The sequence below is a fragment of the Osmerus eperlanus genome, chromosome 3, assembly GCF_963692335.1.
Source record: "Osmerus eperlanus chromosome 3, fOsmEpe2.1, whole genome shotgun sequence".
NCBI lineage: Eukaryota > Metazoa > Chordata > Actinopteri > Osmeriformes > Osmeridae > Osmerus > Osmerus eperlanus.
The window spans coordinates 4,121,870-4,146,180 of record NC_085020.1 but is presented as its reverse complement, the minus strand read 5'-3'; the positions used below and the strand labels follow the sequence as shown (position 1 = coordinate 4,146,180).

Sequence of the window (24,311 nt, the reverse complement as noted above, 5' to 3'; positions counted from 1 at the left end):
GGGCTGAATGGCTCCATACACAACCTAGCTGACGCAACCTACTGCCCACCTCCACTTTTCCCAGGGAAGGGAGAGAGAGTGGGGGAGGGAGGGGAGGGGGGGGGGGTGAGAGACCTAGGTAGAAGAGGCAGAGTCGTACGGACAGCCTGTACATCGCGCAAACTGATCAAACATGTTTCCAGTTGGAGAGCAGACAGAACGTGGGTGCTGTTGTGTCTCGGCGTAAAGATCTCCACTGGCCCCCCTCCTGGGCCCCCCTGGGCCCCCCTGGGCCCCTCCTGCCCCCCCCTGCCCCCCCCCCCCTTCCTGGCCCCCCTGGGCCCCCCTGGGCCCTCCTGGCCCCCCTGGCCCCCTCCTGGCCCCCCCCCCCTGGCCCCTCCTGGCCCCCCTGGGCCCCCCTGGGCCCTCCTGGCCCCCCTGGGGCCCGCTCTCATTTCAAACGTTCGTCTCTTTCTCTCGTGAGTGGAAGGACTCACTGACTCAGTCTCACTGGAGGGCCCCTTCATTTCCTGGAACTAGTGATGTCACAGCTGTGACGACCAATAGGAGGAAAGGGCACGCTGCTTAGAGGGATCTCTTTGCCCCAAGCCAGGCCAGAACAGTGCTGAAGGGAACACTAGATGTTGATTAAAGTTCATCATTATAAATTAGGATTCGAGATTAAAAAACGATTCTTAGTACCACAGTAATTATTTTATTACTGGAGGTGGTGAAGGAGGAATGGATCATTCACATAAAAACACAGACTTTGAAATGAGGATATGAGATCCATTTAATTGTTTTATAAGTCAGTGATTGAAATCTCCATTAGTTAGCAAGTGTAGCTGTGTGGCTCTTGAATGAGCTAATGAGTTCAAATCTCTTCACCGTGTGTCCATCAGCTGTCATTTTTTTGCGCTGTGATGGAGTGGAAACGGACAGACAGCTACATGTTTTCCAATGAAGCAATGTAGTACTGAACTGTGAAGCACTCCTTCGCCTGTCCAATCAAGCTGACGAGAGGTGATTCACTCTTTCTCTGAAGCCTCACAAAGACGCCGTCTTTCTAGCCTTCAACCCTTTCTGGGAAGACTCGAGGAAGACGGCTGCTCTTAGGAGACTGCTACCTTCTTTTGTATTACTTTAACTTCAAGCAGAAAAACAGGAAAGGGGGAAAACTGCAGTAAATCATGGGGGTGGTCGATTCAGTCCCCCAGGCCTGTCAGCAGCAGGACTGGGAGCGCTGGAGACAGGACTGGGAGCGCTGGAGACAGGACTGGGCTGTGCTCCATCTGCAGTTGGGTCCAGCTCCAGCTAGATGTAGTTCACCATAAGTAATAGAAGCTCAAGACGCCTTCACAAAAGCAGATTACCGTAGAAACAAAACAAAACCACAGTGATACGTTTTCGTAAGGAAATGTTTTTGCTTGGGATTCACTCCCCTCTCTTATCATTACTGTCTCTTCCCCTTGTTCCAGGTGCTTCCATGAATAATTAAGCTCTTGTCAGGGTGGGGTTGCGGGCGTCAAGGCGCAGCTGAGATACGTTATCTTTGCAGGCTGTCACAAGGCAGACATGCATAATGCAAACAAATGTCTTCGCAGGTGATTGTGGAAAGCAGGAGGAGGGAGAATGTGAGAGAGGGAGAGGGGCAGCAGGGAGTTGTAGAGGATGAAGAGAAGAGAGGGAGAGGAGGTCAGAGAGGGACGGAGAAGGAGTCATGTGAGATGTCCAGATCCAGAGAGAGAGTTGCACTGGGCGAACATGGACCTAGAAGGGTGAGTGGAGACCATTAGAACTGAATGTTTACACTTTCAGGGAACTCCTGATACCATGGCAAAAACACACACTTCAACAGGAATCAATTATCGCTTCATTTCCCCTAACTTATTTCTTTTCCTCTCTCATTTAAATCTCGATTCCTTGAGCAGGTCCGAACAGGTTCTGAAAACGAATACGTCTGTCACACAACCGATGATCAGGTTTAAATGGGCCCAAACTGGTTGAGGCGATCTATCTCACGACATGCAGCCGCTGGGAGTGTGGTCACATGGTCTAATTACAGACCATTGGACTACTGCAACTCGCTGCTCGCCGGTCTCCCAGCATGTGCAACCCGCCCTCTCCAGAGGATTCAGAATGCGGCGGCCCGTCTGGTCTTCAATCTACCCAGAAGCTCCCATGTTACCCCCGCTCCTCATCTCCCTCCACTGGCTTTCCATCACGGCCCGTATCAGATTCAAGTCTCTGGTACTGACCTTCCGAGCAGTGAACGGAACTGCACCCGACTACATCAAGTCTTTCCTCCAGCCTTACACCCCCCCCCCCCCCCCCCGCCACCTACGGTCTTCTTCTGACAACCATCTGGTGGTCCCACCGCTCAAGAGCGCCCGGTCCCAACACAAGCTCTTCTCCTGTCTGGCCCCCCAATGGTGGAATCAACTCCCCACCTCCATCAGGGACACTGACTGTCTCTCCACCTTCAAGAAAAGGCTCAAGACGCACTTGTTCCAGGAGTACAACGGCACTTAGGAATGATTGACTGGACCTGATGTTAGTTTCCCCCAGGATCACAATGACTCTTATTGAGAGACTTGTTGCTCTTGTTGGTTTGTTGTAACTGTCTTAAAATGACAGTACTCGCTGTGAAATATATCATTATAGCTTGCTTTTTCCACAGGTACACTCTTGCACTTTTGAGGTTCTTGGTGTTTAATTGTAACTTGTCTAACTACATGCTCTTATTGTTCTTCCCTTTGGGACCTATTTGGTTTCACAATGTATGCTTCATGTTTGGCTACCCGCAATTTTTGGGGCTATCTCGTTGTTATGATCAGTGACCTATGCACTTTTGTAAAACTCTCTCTTGGAAGTCGCTCTGGATAAAAGCGTCTGCTAAATGCATAAATGTAATGTAAATGTACAGACGGTTAAAAGTCAACCTTCCACATGATCCTGCTGCTGAAGTGTGTCAGCGCTGTCTGCCCACACACACCCTTCACACACACACACACACACACACACACTCACCCTACACAAACACACATCCTATCTCCACCTTTGGTTCTGTCTTTGACTGACAGGCGGAATGATAGATACTGTGCAGCTATTTGCCACTGATGAAAGCGAGTCTTGAGTTGGGTTGAAGTTCAGTCTCTCGAGCAGAGGGAACCACTAGAACAGTAGAACCACTAGAACAGTAGAACCACTACAACAGTAGAAGCAGATCACATAATGACGACAGTGTTCCAATGTCGTCTCATCCGGGGGTATATCCTCTGACGTTCTCTCTTTGTCTCCCTCCCTCCAGTGGACCAGATCTATCACCTGGCCTCCCCTGCCTCTCCCCCCAACTACATGTACAACCCCATCAAGACGCTGAAGACCAACACCATTGGAACCCTCAACATGCTGGGTGAGTGTCTGTCCTGCCCTGTAGAGGGGACATGTGAGTCTCTGTCCTGCCCTGTAGAGGGGACATGTGAGTCTCTGTCCTGCCCTGTAGAGGGGACATGTGAGTCTCTGTCCTGCCCTGTAGAGGGGACATGTGAGTCTCTGTCCTGCCCTGTAGAGGGGACATGTGAGTCTCTGTCCTGTCCTGTAGAGGGGACATGTGAGTCTCTGTCCTGCCCTGTAGAGGGGACATGTGAGTCTCTGTCCTGTCCTGTAGAGGGGACATGTGAGTCTCTGTCCTGTCCTGTAGAGGGGACATGTGAGTCTCTGTCCTGCTGAAGACCAACACCATTGGAACCCTCAACATGCTGGGTGAGTGTCTGTCCTGCCCTGTAGAGGGGACATGTGAGTCTCTGTCCTGCCCTGTAGAGGGGACATGTGAGTCTCTGTCCTGCCCTGTAGAGGGGACATGTGAGTCTCTGTCCTGCCCTGTAGAGGGGACATGTGAGTCTCTGTCCTGCCCTGTAGAGGGGACATGTGAGTCTCTGTCCTGTCCTGTAGAGGGGACATGTGAGTCTCTGTCCTGTCCTGTAGAGGGGACATGTGAGTCTCTGTCCTGTCCTGTAGAGGGGACATGTGAGTCTCTGTCCTGCCCTGTAGAGGGGAAATGTGAGTCTCTGTCCTGCCCTGTAGAGGGGACATGTGAGTCTCTGTCCTGCCCTGTAGAGGGGACATGTGAGTCTCTGTCCTGCCCTGTAGAGGGGACATGTGAGTCTCTGTCCTGCCCTGTAGAGGGGACATGTGAGTCTCTGTCCTGCCCTGTAGAGGGGACATGTGAGTCTCTGTCCTGCCCTGTAGAGGGGACATGTGAGTCTCTGTCCTGCCCTGTAGAGGGGACATGTGAGTCTCTGTCCTGCCCTGTAGAGGGGCCATTTGCACCCTGGAACAGAGGAGGGGGGGATCAGTCCTCCAGTCTGAATTTCCATGTCCTGATGAGGAGGAGGGCGATTAGTGAGAGGAGGATGAGGATAATAATGTTGATGAGGATGATAATGTTGATGAGGATGATAATGTTGATGAGGATGATAATGTTGATGAGGATGATAATGTTGATGAGGATGATAATGTTGATGAGGATGATAATGTTGATGAGGATGATAATGTTGATGAGGATGATAATGTTGATGAGGATGATGGTGGTGGTGGGGCTGCTTAGGTAAATACTTCCCTCCTGTAAAGGCCAAGGACATCACATGCTTCCCTGCAACACAGGGAGGATGTAGTCTCTCTAATGCAATCTCACCCAGAGCAATGTCACAACCAGAGTATGCCACTTACATCTGTTGTCTCTGGCCGTCACCACGGCAACTCCCCCAGCCGTCGCTGCTCGGAGAGCTGTTATTGGTTGAGGAACACTTTCTACTTCTGTGGTTTCCACAGAAGTAGAAAGGGTGAATGTTAGGAGGATACTGTACCAGTATTGATTGGTAACAAATGGCTTTTTGTCACCTTGATTGTTTTTCAACGCGTAGAAAACCAGTTACGACTTGTTGACACAGAAAAGACTTGTCAGTCTTTCAATTTCTGTCTTTTTTTCCTTTATTCACATATTGATAAAATAAACCAGTTTGTTGCTCAGCAAAACAGGAGTACCGTATTTTATGAAAAATAAGTCGCAGCTTGAACTTTTACAGTTTTCTTGTGCTTGTGCGGCTTATATTTCGAAGCGGCTTATAGTCTAGGTTTTAGAACAAAAAAGTGGTTTCTCTCAAGATCTCTACAGACCGTGCAGCTAATTTTATGCTCAACACTTGAACGGGGGCTTATTACTCGAAAGAGGAATTATTTACTGTTTCTCAGTTACACTATCAGGGCTTGGAAATACAGTGACTTGCTAAAGTAGGCAAATGGCTAGTAGAACTGCATACTTATGAATAATTATGTTATTTTATTTTTTTATAAAATAGAAGTATGGTCGTAGTCAGTCCTTCACTAACCAATCAGCATTCATTAGCAGAATGCTAGCGTGTTATGGGCAACAACGACTCACCCTGTAAGAAATAGAAAGGACATAAGTGCTCGCTCATTCAATTTTCGACCTATAATCCATGTTGAACATATAAAAACTACAATAAAATCAGAGATTTTTCAACGACAATCAGGTGAAATAGACACATTTAGCCGTTTAGCTCCATAGACTCCCATTCATTCTGCACTCGACCGCGATCACTCCCAGTGGAACTCTGGTGGAACTGCAACAAAATTCGGTACAATCAGAGCCTATATTAGACATTCTGTGGTACAATGGGGCTTAATAGGGAGTGGCCAGGCTCTCCTTAAACAGGCTCTGACGTAATGCTTTCAGCATCAAGCCTACGGCAACTCCAGAGGGACAAAACACCCTTGTCTGTTGTCACATAGAAAGGTCTGCTACAGTAGGCAATCCTCAGAATTTGCAAGCTAGCTAAACTTATAATATATCTAAATAATTTTGTAGACAACAATGGATTCTGCCAGTGACTTGGATTTATTTCTGGACATACTATCCACAACCGAAGTGTGTTACACAATGCTGTAAGATCGCCTATACTCGTGCATTTCTCTTGGTACCCAGAATATCCTGCGGCAAGCTGAAAAGCTACTAAGTTAAGGGCATTAGCTTAGTTAAATAAGCATTGTTTGGAGTTCTATTGTTGTGTTCGTTCTGTTTTGATATGTGTAATGCTATGGTCTATAGTTTAGATAATTTGAGTGTTCACCCTGATTGGGAATGTTGTCTAATTAGATCGCTATCCAAGCTGTCCGCTGCCGCAGTGCAGTGTGATTCGGCACATAATCAATTGAAAGCATTGGTTCCGCCTAATATTAGCCGGCGCAACGGTAACGTTGTGTGCTTACAAAGTGCGGCTCATATTCCGGTGCGGCTTATACTTCGATTTACAAACACAAAGTGCTCATTCTGGGGGGGTGTGGCTTATACACGATGCGGCCTATTTACCGTAAAATACGGTAGGCTGAATTGGGACCTTTTGTGTGTGTTTGTGTATCTGGCCTGACAGCTTGTAGCTATGTCTCATCACACACAATCATCAATCGTCTCTCCTCAATTATTACCACAATTACCACCCTTTTCTCACCCAGAAAATTCCAGATGAGAGCTGGGTTTGTGGGTGTGTGGATGGGTGTTCTGCTGCCTCTTAAGCATGTATTGACAGTGCCGACTAATCTCTTTCAAATTAGTCGGCAGATATGGCTGGCAATTATAGAAATGACAGTTTTTATTTACTCGGTGTGTGTGTGTATACATGTGTGTGAAGGGAGTGTGAAATGGTTCATCAGTAGGGTATTGTTCATAAATACACACACCTCCGCCATCTTCATCAGTGCCGCCCCTGTGTTCATTATCAGCCCCACCTCACGGACGCAGCCTGCCTGCGTTCACACACCACTTAACTCTGCTTTCTGTGTTCAATTTAATGCTGTCTTAGTCAGTGGTGTGGGGTCCCCGACTGAGGGGGGAAATGATCTGTAGTTTGCTTATAGGACTCACACACACCACACACACACATGCGGCACATCTCACACACACTGACACACCACACACACAAGCATGCATATTCTGGTTATTTGCAGCATGAGGCTGGCCTAGATTTCGGCCCCATCAGAGAGGCTTGGGTCTCCCGCTGGACTCTACTGCTGTTTTCAGATCACGTCTCCCTCCCTCCCCCGGCTCGGTTCTGGATGTGATTGATCTGGTCTGGCTCTTTTCATTAGTTATGTGTGTGATTGCTCTGGTCTGTGTTCCCAGGATTAGCTAAACGGGTCGGCGCTCGTCTCCTCCTGGCCTCAACGTCTGAAGTGTACGGAGGTAAGACACACACAGTCAGTCCCACACGCACCTAATTGCACACGCACCTCCCTAACAGCCTCCTTCACTACCTCTCTATCTCACACACACACACGCACACGCACGCACTTCCCTAACAGCCTCCTTCACTACACCTCTATCTCACACATACACACACGCACTTCCCTAACAGCCTCCTTCACTACACCTCTATCTCACACATACACACACGCACTTCCCTAACAGCCTTCTTCACTACCTCTCTATCTCTCACACACACACACACACAGAAAAAGGCAATCAATGGATTGCGCCAACTCCTCACGCTCTCTCCACGGGTTTCGACATGAACATCTTCCCATCAGACGCTCAGGGCCGATGGCCAGATCCATCGGACCGCCGGATTATCCATCGGACTCCGGCCTCTAATGTGCCGGACAAGGCCAGATGAGGCTAGGAGAGGCTAGGATAAGCAAGGCTAGGGTAGGAGAGGCCAGGCCAGGGAAAGTCAGGGCTTCCCAGGGCAGAGTGACAACTTTTACGTGTCTGACAGCCACAAACCTCCAGCCCTTCCTCCCAGACAGCTAGCCCTTGATGTGCATGAGGCATCTGACACGGTGTGCACAGCTTGGTCGCGGCTAAATCGTAGCGGATACAAGTCGCATGCTTCTGATTGTGTTTACTCACGTTGCACACCGCCATAAATCAAGCTTTTGTATCCAGCCCAGGGAATTCACGATGCGAAAACACGGAATACTTCTGAGGAATTCCATCTTGCACCTGCTACTTTGAGGAAGTGTTTTTGTGTTCCAGGCTATGCTAGCCGTCTGGGACATTCTAGAAGGGTCTGATGAAGCCTGTGGCGTTTCTCACCATACCAACCCCTCCTCACGCAGTACGAAACCAGGTTTCCCCCGTCGTGGCGTTCTCAGTCTCACAGCAGAGACACGGTCCCTTCAGGCTAAACAGGTTGACGGTCTTCAAATTCAAATTTCCCGACCCATCCAGTTGGTCCGCCGTGTATTGAGGAGCCACCGTGGCATTGTAACAATCAGCAGTGCGCCTCACAGCGGTGCGCAGCCCAAAGCTTTGCATGCAGAAACACAGCTCAGCCGTTAGCTTTCTGGAGGATATTATTGTCTCCTTCCTGTGGTGGTGGTTTTGACACTGTGTCTTCAGGGCGGGGTGTAATAATGTTGTTGTGTACAGTCCCGGTGTTTACTGTGTGTGGGACTGGGCTTTTGTTACTCCGCTTTGTTGACGGCTACAAGAGGAGAGTACTTAGAGAAACCAATTACTGGGATGTGTGCATGAGTGCATGCCCTCACTTCACACACACTCACACTCACACACCCACACACACAGCCGCATAGCAACTAAAAACAGCAGTATTGTAAACCCCCTCCTTACCCTTCTCCTTCAAAATCAATTACCGCTACTCACACTGTGTGTGTGTGTGTGTGTGTCAGATCCGGAGGTGCATCCCCAGAATGAGGAGTACTGGGGGCATGTGAACCCCATAGGGCCCCGGGCCTGCTATGATGAGGGGAAGCGTGTGGCTGAGACCATGTGCTACGCTTACATGAAACAGGTAAGATACACTGTCGGCCTCTCTCTGTGTCTGTCTCTCTGCGTGTGTCTCTCTCCGAGACTGTCTCTCTCTCTGAGCCTGTCTCTCTCACTCAGAGTCTCTCTTCCTAGGTCTCTCAAGGGGTCTCTTTCTCTGTCTTGGTCTCTCTGGGATTGGGTCTCTCTGGGTCTGAATCTATATCTTGCTCTTTCTGTCTGCCCAACGCCTCTTTAGATTTTTCTCTCTGAAGTAATATTTCCTCCTCTACCCCCCATCCCCCCATGCACTCAGACAGCCCACAGGTATTGCTTAGCATCCATGACAGGGAGGGTAGACCGCAGTCTGAATGTTCTAGCACTATTTTGGGCAGGTACACTTGCTTGAATGATTAATGAGCCTGTGCAGAAATACAGTTTTGTGTAATTACACCCTTTCCAGGAACTGCTGAATGGACTTTCACAACCTGTCTCTCTCATTCTCTCTCTCATTCTCTTTCCTCATTCTTACTTTCATTCATTCATTGACCCCCCTGATCTCTCTTATCCCTCCTCTCCGCCTTCCCACCCCCCCCCCCCAACCCCCCCATCACTCTCACTGACTTCCCCCAACCCTCCCTCCCAGCACCCTTGCTCATTCAAGTCTATGCTAACTTTGCTTTAATTTTTCAATAGCTCTCTCCCTTTCTCCTTCTCCTTCTCTCTCTCCTTCTCTCTCTCTCTCTCTCTCTCTCTCTCTCTCTCTCTCTCTCTCTCTCTCTCTCTCTCTCTCTCTCACTACTGCTCTCTCTCTCTCCCCTTTTATCTCACAGTCTCACACACTCTCACTCCTGGCATCCTCTGTCGCAGCCTCTGTCAAAGTATCTCCCCCTTTTTGAATGGGCTGGGATGTGACACACACACACATTAGTTTACCCAAGTTCAGTACCGTGTGTGTTGCATATATCTACTGGGACGTCTTTGTATGTATATGTGTGTGTGTGTCATGCGGACACTGTCTGCTGCAGTGTGTGATGAAGATGGCCAGGCGAGTGACACGTGTCACGTGGCCGGGCGAGGGAGGATGTGACACGTGTCACGTGGCCGGGCGAGGGAGGATGTGTCACGTGTCACGTGGCCGGGCGAGGGAGGATGTGACACGTGTCACGTGGCCGGGCGAGGGACGATGTGACACGTGTCACGTGGCCGGGCGAGGGACGATGTGACACGTGTCACGTGGCCGGGCGAGGGACGATGTGACACGTGTCACGTGGCCGGGCGAGGGACGATGTGACACGTGTCACGTGGCCGGGCGAGGGAGGATGTGACACGTGTCACGTGGCCGGGCGAGGGAGGATGTGACACCAGCGTGGCGTGTGGATCCCTCCCTGCCAGCTGGCGTGCAGACTGGCTGTTTACACACGGCCTGCGCTCACTTCCCTCTCTCTTCCTCCTGGAGATTATTGGCTAAACGAATGAAAGGTCCTACATCCTGCGTCTGTCTATCTATAAAGCCTCCCTGTTTCTTTCTTTCTCTCTCGATCTGTCTCTCTCTCTCCCTCCCTCCCTCCTTCCCTCCTCCCTCCCTCCCTCCCTCCCTCCCTCCCTCCCTCCCTCCCTCCCTCCCTCCCTCCCTCCCTCCCTCCCTCCCTCCCTCCCTCCCTCCCTCCCTCCCTCCCTCCCTCCCTCTGTTTGCCAAGGCTGTTTGTCTCTGTTGTTGGTTGAGCCGACAGTCAATGCTGCTTCCCTGCATGAGACGGCGTCTGGTCCTGCTGATACCTGGACGAAGCAGAGACAGTCCAGAGAAAAGCACAGCTTCTCCTTTCACACACACGCCGCCCGTGACTTATCATCAGAATCACTTGTGTTACCACGTTTACACGGAATGGGTGGATGGATTTGAGCGCTGGGTGGATGGATTGAGGGCTGGGTGGATGGATTGAGGGCTGGGTGGATGGATTGAGGGCTGGGTGGATGGATTGAGGGCTGGGTGGATGGATTGAGGGCTGGGTGGATGGATTGAGGGCTGGGTGGATGGATTGAGGGCTGGGTGGATGGATGGACAGACACTGACATCCTCCCCTGCTATTTGGGCCGCTCCCGGCCTTCACATCGACACAGATTTCCTTCCCGGTGCCTCTGAATGACAACAGCCTTTCACAATCAGATCCCATTGTTGTGGCCTGTCTGCGCATCAGACAGGTGATATTTCTCTTATCTCAGCCCGCTCGCTCGCTCCTCCCTCGCTCGGCCCTGCCGGCCCAGGAGGGTTCGAGGTAGAGACCCCGCCTCTAATCACGGCCTGTCAGTCAGAGAGCCAGCAGGATCAGAGCATCTCAAATTACATCTGTCAGAGCCAACACTTAATTGATATGCATTGGCATTTAGAGAGGGATGGAGTATAGGTTAGCTGGCGTCCAGGGACCGTTCCTCCTCTGAAGACTGAAGGCAATCAGGGCTGCAGCTGTTTCCGAGTCAGACGCGTGTGTGCTCAGTCGGGCGGAAGCCGCTTTGGAACCCTGACCGGAGGAGAACCCTGACCGGAGGAGAACCAGCCAGGGGGCGTGAGGTGCTCCTGACCGGTGTTCACCCCCCCGGTTCCGTCTCCCGGACTCGACACACGCTCAAGGTGTGGGATTGTCACCAGGCGTTCTGTCTAATCACCTGTGGCATCTAACCTGATTGCCATTTGTAAATGGACATGCGCTAGACTGTGGCAGAGCAAGGGCAATTATTAAGCAGTGTGTCTGCTCACACACACACACACACACACACACACACACACACACACACACACACACACACACACACACACAGAGAGGCCTCTTCAGTTGCTTAAGGAAACTTTCCTTGTGATCTGGGTTGTTCACCTTATGCCTGATTAGATATGCACTTGGAACTTTTTTATTAATCCCTTTTCCTCCTTTCCACTCCTCTCCCTCAACCCTGCGATCACAGTGAGGGAGGTGGACCCTAACACATTTTTATTGCCCTTCGACACTGCTGCTATTTACATCTCCAGACTGTGAAGTCTGTCACACACACGCGCATGCCAATCCCTGCCACCAATTAACACAATCAAATCACAGGGTATCAAACATGAGCCTTTAGTGGCCTCCCTCTGGGATGTCTGTCCATCTCACTATCACACCCCTTCCAACTGGGCCTCACCTCCTCTCTCCCCCCTCCCCTCCTCTGCCTTCCACTCCTCCCCCCCTCCCCTCCTCTGCCTTCCACTCGTCCCCTCCTCACCCCTCGCTCCTCTCTCCCCCCCTCCCCTCTCCTACCTTCCACTCCTCCCCTCCTCACCCCTCGCTCCTCTCTCCCCCCCTCCCCTCTCCTACCTTCCACTCCTCCCCTCCTCACCCCCTCGATCCTCACTCCCCTCCTCCCCTCTCCTACCTTCCACTCCTCACCCCCTCGATCCTCTCTCCCCCCCTCCCCTCCCTTCCTCTCCTCCCCTCCTCACCCCTCACAAAGTTCAAAGACCAGACGAGGTGTGTGAGTGTGGAGGTGTGCCATAGTGAAACAGACACGTGAAACATGTGAAACTTCTCTCTTGTGTTTCTTAATCCTTTCATTTCTTTATTTACTTATAATTTCCTTGACATCCAGTGTCTTGGCATGTAGGGCCTTCGGGGTGTTTGTGTGTGCGCACGCGTGTGTGTGTACTTGAGGCCAGGATTAGCCTCTCCCGTGGGTCACAGAAGGTTTGCTGGATTTGTGTTTGTCATAAAGGATTAATGGTAATCAAGCACAGGATTAAGAAGCACCCACAGCGCTGCTACAACAAAGCTGAACTAAATGATCATCTCAGAGACCAAGAACAATTCCTTAACAAGGACACACACACACACAGACACACACATACCCACTGACTCTGACACTACATGCTCTAATTAAACTCTAATCAAGCCATTATTTATGTAAATGAACACCCAAACTGTCAGATATTTACACAGGCACACTGATTTGTGTTAGTAAAATGTGGGTATTGCATTTGCATCTGTTGTAGTGTGTGTATAGTGCACCCATTTGTTTATTTTGGGTAGTGTGTGTGTGTGTGTGGTTGGTTGTGGACCCCACTTAATAATGTTGTCCTTATTGTGTCCATATTTAACGATATTACCATATTTTCTTCTACAGGATCCTGCTTTGTAGTCTGGCTCTGCCCTCCTATGTAATTCCGCTCAATTTTGATTTTGCTTCTGTACTAGGTCTGGGATTTCGGTGTATTAGTCGGTTTTCAGAAACAACATTTTTGTAGGTCCAATCAGCGAACAGAGGGAGTGGCTGAGAATGATGACGTTGATGTCGTTCGCTAGTTGTAGTTGTAGTTCAGTAATGGCGGCGGAGTCGCTGCCGAATATCCAAAAGTTAAAGCCGGAGCAAGAACAATCTTTGCTGAGTTTTGTTGGTGGCCATGATGTTGTGGCCCTCCTCCCCACGGGGTTCGGGAAAAGTTTGATTTTCCACTTACGGCAGCTAGCTCCGTGGTGAAGGAATTGGCTAAGGCGAACGCTAGTGATTGGTTATGGCAGATCAGAGTGGCTCTGGGCAGATCCAATAGTTTTAAACTTCAACAGAGTACCCGCCTTCAAGGAAGTTAACGCTTGTCAATGGAGCGATCCCAGACCCTCTGTACAAATGAAATGTACGACGGTCTGGTTAGGACCAGGCTACCTGCTTTGGGGCTTCCAGAATGATCCGCATTTGCCTATCAAGGCTGTTCATGAGGCCATGTTGTTTTTATTCATGTCTGGTCGTCAGATTCTCTCCATGATTCAAGGGGACAAGGACAGGGTCCCCACTGTCCTGTCCCTACTGTCCTGTCCCCACTGACCTGTCCCCACTGTCCTTGTCCTGTCCCCACTGTCCTTGTCCTGTCCCCACTGTCCTTGTCCTGTCCCCACAGTCTCCACTGTCCTTGTCCTGTCCCCACTGTCCTGTCCCCACTGTCCTTGTCCTGTCCCCACTGTCCTGTCCCCACTGTTCCCACTGTCCTTGTCCTGTCCCCACTGTCCTGTCCCCACTGTCCTTGTCCTGTCCCCACTGTCCTGTCCCCACTGTCCTTGTCCTGTCCCCACTGTCCTGTCCCCACTGTCCTTGTCCTGTCCCCACTGTCCTTGTCCTGTCCCCACTGTCCTGTCCCCACTGTCCTTGTCCTGTCTCCACTGTCCTGTCCCCACTGTCCTTGTCCTGTCTCCACTGTCCTTGTCCTGTCCTTGTCCAGAACGCAGTCTCGCCACAGAAAAGGTGTTTCGAATGTACGACTTAGAAGGCCAGAGGACCTGTCAGTTTAGAAATGTCCTACCAACTGTCATAACTGGAGCCAAGTAAGGTGAATTGACAACAATGACATGCAAACCTTTTGGAGAGGATAGTCATTGTGGATGAGTGGGTAGCAGAATTTTCAAGGAATTTGCGGAGGCACAAGTTCTGTTCTTGGCCGAGTTGTGTTAGTGTGTAAGTCATAGAAAATGTGTCCGTAGACAGTTTTGACATTCTCTTTTCTCTCTTGGCTCTCTTTTCTTTTGAGGACAATAGACCCCATCTGATCATGCTGTACAGTAGGACAGGGAATATTTAAACAATATTTATCTAGTCACTGATAATAATAGGATTGATTCAGCTTAACAACCAGGGGAAAGTCCCTGTACTTAATGTAAGTCGCTCTGGATAAGAGCGTCTGCTAAAATGACTAAATGTAAATCAACCAACCTTTTAATTTGAACTATGCTTTTGTCCCAGCTCAAGTGTCGTAAGTGAGACCGTTCTGCTGTCGAGTCGGTTTCAGATTCTAGCAGGTCCTCGTATTGACTTGCATTCTTGTGCTTGCGTGTAAAATACAAAGAAGGAACTATGCGCTTCAGGTCCTTGACTACCTGCTGTACTGACAATCTGTGCCTTTTGTATGTATCGCTTTGGAGAAAAGTGCCTGATACATGAATCCAATTGAATGTGAGGAAGGCGAGGACGAACAGATGAAGCTTCTGAAGTTCCGAGCACTTGCAGGCTGGGCGTCTTTGTTTGTGCACATCAATAATCCACATCCCTTCTCAGATCTACCCTGTTGAATGCTGAAGTAGTTTGTTTTGCTCGTCTGTTTCTGGTGAAATTTTAAGTTGATTTGGCTTTCATGTCCAGCCGTGAGATAAGAGGTGTGTTAGTGTGCTTGTATTTGACCCTTTCCCCCCCTGAAAGCATTGATTATCACCTGGAAGGGTGGACGGAAAAACATCAGTAGATTAGATTAATGTGAGTCAGAGTTGCTGCAGTTCCTCTCCGCTCGACCACTGCATCCCCACACCGCCACAACCTCTTCTGCCTCTAGCTGCTGCTCATCTCCTGACAGCCCTGGTCCTGCTGACTTCCTGTTCCTGCTGACTTCCTGTTCCTGCTGACTTCCTTTTCCTGTCTCCACAGGAAGGGGTGGAGGTGCGTGTGGCTCGCATCTTCAACACGTTCGGCTCCAGGATGCATATGAACGACGGGCGCGTGGTCAGCAACTTCATCCTGCAGGCGCTGCAGGGAGAACCCCTCACTGTACGGTCTCACCTGCTAACCGGAGACACACACACACATACACACACACACAATCAAATGGATGGATGTCTCTGGTGGGTGAGTGGATGGATGGATGGATGGATTGAAGGGGTGAAAGGCGTTGATTGTCATCAGCTTTGATTGGTTGTTTGAAGGCTTGACAACCAGATAAATTGGATGGGTGGGTGGATGGATGAGGATTGGATGGGTGGATGGATGAGGATTGGAGGGGGGTTGATAACAGTGGATAACCTGCATTCTCTGTCTCCTGGCACTTGCAGGTTTACGGTAGCGGATCTCAGACCAGAGCCTTTCAGTATGTGAGGTAAGTCTTAGTATTTCATCTAGCATGCTAAGATATGCAAGCGCTCTCTCTCACACACACATACACACACTCAGGGGCTTGCGTACAGTCACATCTGTAAGGGATATTTGCATTTGTGTTTATCCTGGCGTCTGTGTAAATCTCAGAATGTTTTATGTAGCTGCCCTCCAGGCCTGCAGCCCAGAGTGCTGAGAATCCCCTCAGTCGGGGGCTTTCATATCTCTGCCTCTCTCTGCCTCTCTGCCTCTCTCTGCCCAACACACTACAATGCACCCAACAGAGCACTACTGCGACAGTGTGAGCAACACCCATGTGTGTATGTGTGGAGATTCTTCTGGAACATAATCTCATAGTGTGTGTGTGTCCATGCGTATGCGCTCCGCCAGTGTGTGTGTGTGTGCGTGCGCTCACGTGTGGGTGTGTGTGTGTGTGTGTGTGTGTGGGGCGGGGGGGTGCCATCCATTTCCCAGCCTGGCCCCGTGGATGTGAGGCGTCCTGCGGGCTGGCCCAGGTGAGGAGAAGGGAGGTGTCCTTGCCCCGTTTGATGGGATTACTGATGCTTTCTAGTAATTGTGTTCAAGGCATTTCAGCAGGCAGCAAGTCTGTGTTGATTTGAAAGGCTCTAGGTCTGACTCGCTGATCCGCACTCGTGTGTCGGTCTATTGTGTTGCGTGTGTTTCCCTCTCTCTCTCTCTCCCCCCCCCCTCTCTCTCTCTCTCTCTCTCTCTCTCTCTCTCTCTCTCTCTCTCTCTCTCTCTCTCTCTCCTCTCTCTCTCTCTCTCTCTCTCTCTCTCTCTCTCTCTCTCTCTCTCTCTCTCTCTCTCTCTCTCTCTCTGTGTCTCTCTCTCTCTCTGTGTGTCTCTCTCTCTCCCTCCCTCCCTCTCCCCCCCTCTCTCTCGCTTTCCTCCCTCTCTCTTTCTGTCTCTCTGTCTCTCTCTCTGTCTCTCCTCCCTCTCTCGCTCTCTCCCCTCTCTCTTTCTCTCTCTCTCTCTCTGCCTCTATCTGTCTATCTGTATCTCTGATTGTGTATGTTATTTGTATGATTTTATTCTTTCCTTTGGTTGTGTGTGTGTAGTCAAGGTGTGTGTGACTTCATAACGCTCTGCTAAATCTCAGAGCAACAGGCAGGACGGTCATGCTGCGTTCGTCCACGAGTGTTTGGAGAAAAAAGGGTTTGCTGTTCTTTGAAAGGTGATGGACGTAAATACCAACACACACACACACACACACAGTCCATCCCATCCTCACTGGAGGAAAGAGACATCTTCAAAGCTGTATTGGTGATTGCATCGAGTGAGTGTAAGTCAAAGCGTGTGTGTTCGTGTGATGCGGTTGTGTGTGTGTGTTTGTGTGTGTTGAGGATCTTTTGGAGAATAATTTAATCAGGCCCTTCTTTCATCATATTTCCAGCCTGATGATCTGGCAGAAGCACACAGCCGTGTGCTGGTGGAGATCAGAGAAGGGTTGACTATTTGAAGCTCTCCTATCTCCTCAAAGTAAACATTTACCTGGAACCCTCCATCTCTTTAATTATCCTTGCGTAAACAGAGGGAATGTGGCTCCTTGACCTGACCTTTCTGAGAAGTTCCACTGCTGGAAGAGTTAGAGTGACTTAGCCAGACTTAGTTAATGACTTCTACCAGTCTAAGCTCAAGCCCTGATCCTCTCCCTCCACTCCTCCATCCCACCCTCCTCTCCTCCCTCCTCCATCCCACCCTCCTCCCTCCCTCCTCTCCTCCCTCCTCTCCTCCCTCCCTCCCTCCCTCCCTCCCTCCTCTCCTCCCTCCTCCATCCCACCCTCCTCTCCTCCCTCCCTCCCTCCTCTCCTCCCTCCTCCATCCCACCCTCCTCCCTCCCTCCTCCATCCCACCCTCCTCTCCTCCTCCTCTCCTCCCTCCCTCCCTCCCTCCTCTCCTCCCTCCTCCATCCCACCCTCCTCCCTCCCTCCTCCATCCCACCCTCCTCCCTCCCTCCTCTCCTCCCTCCTCCATCCCACCCTCCTCTCTCCCTCCTCTCCTCCCTCCTCCATCCCACCCTCCTCTCCTCCCAGTTTTTATTATTTCGTATTTGCCTCAAACACTATCTTTCCGTCTCATTCCGCCGCCCCATCTTATATCTCCCTATCGGCCTGTCGTCATTTTCCCATGCTGCTTTGCAGCTGGGGGGGCGGATCCTCTGGGAGACGTTTGAGCACCTGACGAGGAGAGGGGGGGTCGCTACTGGGTTCCCTGACGACCTCGAGCACCCCCCCCTCCTCCCTCGCCTGCCCCCCCTCGCCTGCCCCCCCTCGCCTGCCTCCCCTCGCATGCCCCCCCTCTTCCTCCTCCCTCGCCTGCCCCCCTCGCATGCCCCCCCTCTTCCTCCTCCCTCGCCTGCCCCCTCGCATGCCCCCCCTCGCCTGCCCCCCTCGCCTGCCCTCCTCGCCTGCCCCCCCTCGCTTGCCCTCCTCGCCTGCCCCCCCTCGCCTGCCCCCCCTCTTCCTCCTCCCTCGCCTGCCCCCCCTCTTCTTCCTCCCTCGCCTGCCCCCCTCGCCTGCCCTACCTCGCCTGCCCTCCTCGCCTGCCCCCCTCGCCTGCCCCTCCTCGCCTGCCCTCCTCGCTGACCCTCTCGCGAGTTTCCTCCCATGTAACTTGGCACCAATTTTTTGATAGCTGTTCCTTTCCCTGCCTGCCCTCCTCGCCTGCCCCCCCTCGCCTGCCCCCCCTCTTCCTCCTCCCTCGCCTGCCCTCTTCCTCCTCCCTCCGGCCCCGACCCCGACTCTGATTGAGAAACACGGCCTCCGATTGTAAATAAATTCCATCTGCAGCAGGCTACAGGCCCATCAGTCTCTCCACAGCCTCAGCTTTCTATCCATTTTTAGCCTTAAAAAAACGATTAAGCCTGATTTGAATAGTTTCCAGCAGAAATTATATAATTTTTTTTCCTCTCCCGTTTCATTTAGGAGGCTCAGCTGGGCCAGCCCTCAGGAGAAATGTAACTAACTGCATCTGGGCCAGAGGCTTTTGTGTTAGAGGCTTTTTCGTTGTGATATTTGATTCATATTTTCCTTGTAATACCTCTCACTCCTACAATTAGGGCTGCCTTCTTGTGTAATAAAAGGGTAAATAAAGAGAAAGGTAATGGATGGATGGAGGGATAGGAGAGATGCTGTAAAGGGATCGACTGCCGAGGGGTCGTTTCTCCCGGCGGATTTCTGTGGACCAGCAGTGAGTCAGGTTGTTGAACCACTCTGACATTAACCGAAAGGCCATGGCATGCTCTCCTCACTCACTTAGCCATGGGGGCCTGTCTGGACCAATAAACCACTTGTTTGAGCTCAAACACACACACACACACAGACGCACAGAGCCGCTCTCTGCCTGGTGCCCTGTGTCCAGCCCCTCTGTGTTGTCAGGTAGGAAGCCTCTCCCAGGGCGTGTGACACATGTCTTTGTTGGCAGCTGAGCTCTTCCTCTGGGAGAAGGTTCTAGTTCTGGACAACTGGTAGTTGGAAAAATGTGTTTGGGAGTTCCTAAAAAGCCTCCAGACAATAAAATATGGAGAACAAGAGGAGTGTGCAAGAAAGGTAGGGAGGGCTGGGACTTTTTACTGGAGTGATTGGTGGGTGGAGAGGAGAGAGAATGAGAAGGAGAGAGTGAGAGACTGCATGCGCTGCAGCACTTTGATTGGCATGTTGACTAAAGTCCTTTATGCCGATTGAGTGAGAAACTGAGATTAACAGATCTAGTTGTTTTAATGTGTTTAATTCTCCACCTGTCTGAGGCACACATGCATAACACAGGCTTAAGCTCACCAGGGCTTAACACACACACACACACACACAAAGACACACCAGGTTTGTATTTATCCTTGACTATCCGTAAGCAGTGGACAAACACACACTGAGAGCAGCCTGCTCGAGCACAGCGCTAATGAACGATCTTGCTCTTTCTACACTGTATCGATTACGACCAATCCAATAGTAGCTGGAGATGTCAACAGAGCGAGCGCAGGGCCCCTGCCTGCTCGTCAATAACTGCACCCGCTAGCCTGGGAAGGCGAGCTCGCCGTTTGGGTCCAAGGCCGTTCGTCAAGAAGTGGCACTGATCCGTGGTAGACAGTCAAAGCACCTGTCAGAGGGTCGTCTCTCAGGCCCGGAGAGGTGGAGGACTACAGGACGGGGAGGGAGGAACTTGAGGGAAAGGGGTGGAGGGGAAGGATGGTGGGGGACAGAAAGATGGATGGCCGGGGCCGGTGGGGGGGTTGGAAGAGAGAGAGGAATGGACCGTGCAATCCTCCTCAGTCAGGTGTGGTCCTGCATGACGATGAGACCATCACGGGAGCCTGTGATGAGCCTATCACAGCTCTGACCTGGGGGTGAGGGGGGGGGGGGAGCGGGGCAGGAGGACGGGAGGAATGAAGAAGGATGCGTCAGGGACCTCGCTGCCCGTCATGCAGATCTTCAGGCCTAATGAAGCCCTAATAGACCCAATTAATGAGAGAAGTATTCCAACAGGGACCCCTTCTTTCTCTCCATCCCAGGATGACCCCACTAGCCTCTGATCCCCCTCTCCTCACCCCCTCCTTCCTGTCTTCCTTCATGGTATCACTCACTCCCCAAGTCCCCAACTCACACACACACACACACACACCCTCCCCTTCGTGTGATCTGCATGATTATATCAGCTCACCAGCCAGACCGAGTGTGTCAACCCTACACACACACGCACACACGCGCGTACGAGTACACACTTACCTGCCACCTCTCACACAGCCGCCTACAGCTCACTACAACAGCAGCAGACGTATCGTTTCTGTGCTAATGGCCTTCTGATGACATGTCATCTGTGATGTCACGTCATAGTCCTATTACTCCTATCGTAAGGATGGCAATGACACAATGTTCATTTCCTAGCAAGGAAGTGTGTGGATAGGAGAGGAAATCTAACTGGACAGTTCTGTAGATATGCCCAGGATGGGCATTGACAGACCCCTTGAATGTTTCCCAATTAGACATCTAAAGCTTCCCATTGAAGGAGATAGATCTTTGACCTCATTCATACTATCCTCGGTATTAGACTTGACATGGATGGATTCCTTATTATGCAACGTCTCTTCGAAACACACACACACATCTTGTTAATTTATAATAACTATGCCCCCTCCGTCTCGTCTTTCCTGCATATATTTCCAGGGGATGTGTAGCGTTCAGTCTTGTGAGGTTCTGTAGCGCTGCTTAACTTTGACTCCATGCCCTTCCTGTGGGCGTGCCTTGTGGCCTCAGCCCTAGTTAAGGCCCACTTGTGGATCGCGGCTTTCTGTGGTGTCTGTTGAAGGAGCTGATGTTGAAGGTTCTTTCTTACACATACACACCCCAGCTCTCTCACACTCTCTTTTTTTCTTTCTTTCTCACCATCTCTGTCTCTCTCTCTCTCCAGTGACCTGGTGAATGGTCTGGTGGCGTTGATGAACAGTAATAATCAGCAGCCCCGTCAATCTAGTGAGTAACTCTAAATAATTATTTCATTCTATAACTGACTAGTTATAGTACTATTGCTAACTTACTTTTCTATACACCACACTATACACCATACAACAACATACTTCACTACGCCATGCTATGTTACACTCTCTTACACTAACAAGGTGTCAGGCGGCACTTACAAAGGTTACTTTTGATCAATTATATTATACATGTTTGGTGTGCGCCTTTGTGTGTGTGTGTGTGTGTGTGTGTGTGTGTGAACGTGTGTGTGAACGTGTGTGTGTACGTGTGTGTGTACGTGTGTGTGTGCCTGTGTACCTGTGTGTGTGTGTACGTGTGTGTGCCTGTGTACGTGTGTGTGTGTGTGTGTGTGTGTACGTGTACATGTGTGTAGGCCTGTATTGATCTCATGCTGAGGTGATCATGCTGAGGTGATCATGCTGAGGTGATCATGCTGAGGTGATCATGCTGAGGTGATCATGCTGAGGTGATCATGCTGACATGTGTGTTCTCCCAGGGGAACCCAGAGGAACACACCATCCTGGAGTTTGCCCAGCTCATCAAGAGTCTAGTGGGTGAGTCAGAGATCGATCCCCACTGCCATCAGCCTCACATTTCCCTATCTTATCTCATCCCGCCCTCCTGCCCTCCCTTTTATCTCCCACTATGCCCTCCTTACTTTTTCTCTTACCTTATCTCCCTTTCCCTGCCTCCATCCATCCCCTCTCTCTCTCTCTCTCTCTCTCTCTCTCTCTCTCTCTCTCTCTCTCTCTCTCTCTCTCTCTCTCTCTCTCTCTCTCTCTCTCTCTCGCTCTCTCTCGCTCTCTCGCTCTCTCTCTCCCCTGCTCCCTTTCTCCCTGTCCTATTTCCGCTCAATTTAACGAGCTAAATCTTTATTGGCATGTCAAAGTGGAAGTGTTTGCATTTTCCAAATTAAAATGATGCATGGAGAAAAATGCATGCTTCCTCTTTTCTCTCTATCCCTCTCTCTCTCCCTCTCTATCCCTCTCTCTATCCCCTCTCTCCCTCTCTCTCCCTCTCTATCCCTCTCTCTCTCCCTCTATCCCTCTCTCTATCCCTCTCTATCCCTCTCTCTATCCCTCTCTATCCCTCTCTCTCTCCCTCTCTCTCCATCTCTCTCTCTGTTCTTGGAGCGGTGCCATCTGACTAGCAGCTGTGTCGGTCAGGGAAGACCACATGCTGTGTGGTGGCTAAAGGCTTGCAGGGGGGTCACATGTAGAAGGCTGCATGACCCTCGTTAAAAGTCTGTGTGTGTGTGTGTGTGTGTGTACACACACTTAAAAGGACAGGAGGCAGATGGCCTGAAAATACCTTGTTCCTAACACACTTGTATCTCCGTCCACACTCACTCACACACTCACTCACACACTCACACACACACTCTCACACACACACACACACACACACACACAGTGAGCCACAGTCAGATCCAGTTCCTTCCCGAGGCTCAGGATGACCCACAGAGGCGACGCCCTGACATACGCAAAGCCAAGATGATGCTCGGCTGGGAACCTGTGGTGTGTAAACGCATGTGCTCTCTCTCTCACACACACATACTGCTCTCTCTCTCACACACACACACACCTCACACATACACACTCTGTTATCCATCTCAGGTTTGGTTTGATCTGATTGTAGGAGCACACATACTGTAAAGCTGACACTGTCTCCTATCTTATCTGTGCTTTTCTTGGTTTTGGGGTGTGTGCGTGCTTGTGTGTGTGTGTGTGTGTGTGTGTGTGTGTACGTACGTACGTACGTGCGTGTGTTCATCCAGGTTCCCCTGGAGGAGGGTCTCAATAAGACCATCCAGTACTTCAGCAGAGAGCTGGAGCACCAGGCCAACAACCAGTACATCCCCAAACCCAAGGCGGCACGCATGAAGAAGGGACGACCTCGCCACAACTGACCTCCTGGGGTCAGTGGGGGGGGGGGGGGGGGGGGGGGAGGGAGTAGGGGGTTAGCATACGGGGAGGAGGGAGGGGGGGAGAACAGCCTCCAGGAGATGCTGGTATGTTGGAGGACCTCAGACTCTGGCTCCGGGGCGAGGCAGCTTTACCTCAGCAGCCTGGGAGCGAGGCAGCTTTACCTCAGCAGCCTGGGAGCGAGGCAGCTTTACCTCAGCAGCCTGGGAGCGAGGCAGCTTTACCTCAGCAGCCTGGGAGCGAGGCAGCTTTACCTCAGCAGCCTGGGAGCGAGGCAGCTTTACCTCAGCAGCCTGGGAGCGAGGCAGCTTTACTCAGCAGCCTGGGAGCGAGGCAGCTTTACCTCAGCAGCCTGGGAGCCTCCTGCTGCTGGACAGACGCTCTGTCAGAGCGCAGCACGAGCGCACGCTCTCCTGGGGCCCGGGGGACGCGACCGGGGCCACACAACGCGCGGCAGCCGTGGTCTGTCGCCAGACGGAAGGAGGACTGGGAGGGAGAGAGAGATTAAGGATGGAGAGAGAGAGAGAGAGAGAAGAGGAGCTGTCGTGGACTCTGGCTCTCAGAAGGATGTGCCTGGGCAGCAGGAGAACGATTACAGCGCAACACAAAGAGCTGCAGCCACCTCCCAGGATGCTTTGTGTCCATCAGTAGATGCATCAGGAGGAGACAAGACGTGGGCGCCATTCACGCTGGGTTGTTTTGTGTTGTGACACGATCAGATTTCGTATTTTTTCTTGTGTTTCCTAATGAAACACAGGGGAGGTGGTGGGAGGGGGGGAGGTGGGGGGGGGGGGGCGGGGGGGGGGGAAGGGAGGGGGGGGAGGGGAAGGGGGGGGAGGGGAAAGGGGGGGGGGGGGAGGAAGGGGGGGTGAAGCGTCTTTATGATCCAGAGTGCACCCTCGTCACCTTCCCTCTCCGCCATGCTAACACACGCATCTCCCGCACACAGTGTTCCTTCAGAGGGCTGCCAGCCTGGCGCTTCATACAGAGCAGTCTGGCGCTTCATACAGAGCAGTCTGGCGCTTCATACAAAGCAGTTAAGAGTTTCTACTTAGCTGTCTGTGTGTCGTGGTTTTTAAGATTTGTTGTGAAAACTCTGCTGTCAAAAACTTTAATATTATGATATTCAGTTTCAGGTGAAGATCCTATTTTAATAAAATATTTCAGAATGAAAAATGTAGTGTGCGTGTGTGTCCATGCAGGGGCTGTTCTGTATTTGTTATATGTTACGAAACCTTTACGTCACCTGTTATGGAGTGTAGGTGT

General features: G+C 51.2%; 2 protein-coding genes across 2 annotated transcripts in view; both read left to right on the top strand.

The window, feature by feature from the left end:
- The window catches only part of jam2b (junctional adhesion molecule 2b), a 7,063-nt gene extending 5,590 nt beyond the window's left edge, over nucleotides 1–1,473 (top strand). The window contains exon 9 of the mRNA XM_062456213.1: nucleotides 1,458–1,473. Within this exon, the coding sequence (XP_062312197.1) occupies nucleotides 1,458–1,473 (16 nt within the window). The remainder of the gene's footprint in view (nucleotides 1–1,457) is intronic.
- Nucleotides 1,474–3,001: 1,528 nt separating this feature from the next.
- uxs1 (UDP-glucuronate decarboxylase 1) lies at nucleotides 3,002–23,058 on the top strand. Its single transcript, XM_062456618.1, is given in 10 exon segments — nucleotides 3,002–3,394; nucleotides 7,181–7,240; nucleotides 8,689–8,810; nucleotides 15,191–15,310; nucleotides 15,592–15,635; nucleotides 21,053–21,092; nucleotides 21,094–21,114; nucleotides 21,617–21,674; nucleotides 22,534–22,637; nucleotides 22,898–23,058. Coding segments are annotated over 10 exon segments (759 nt in total). The 5' UTR covers nucleotides 3,002–3,336; the 3' UTR covers nucleotides 23,030–23,058.
- The last annotated feature ends 1,253 nt before the right edge of the window (nucleotides 23,059–24,311 follow it).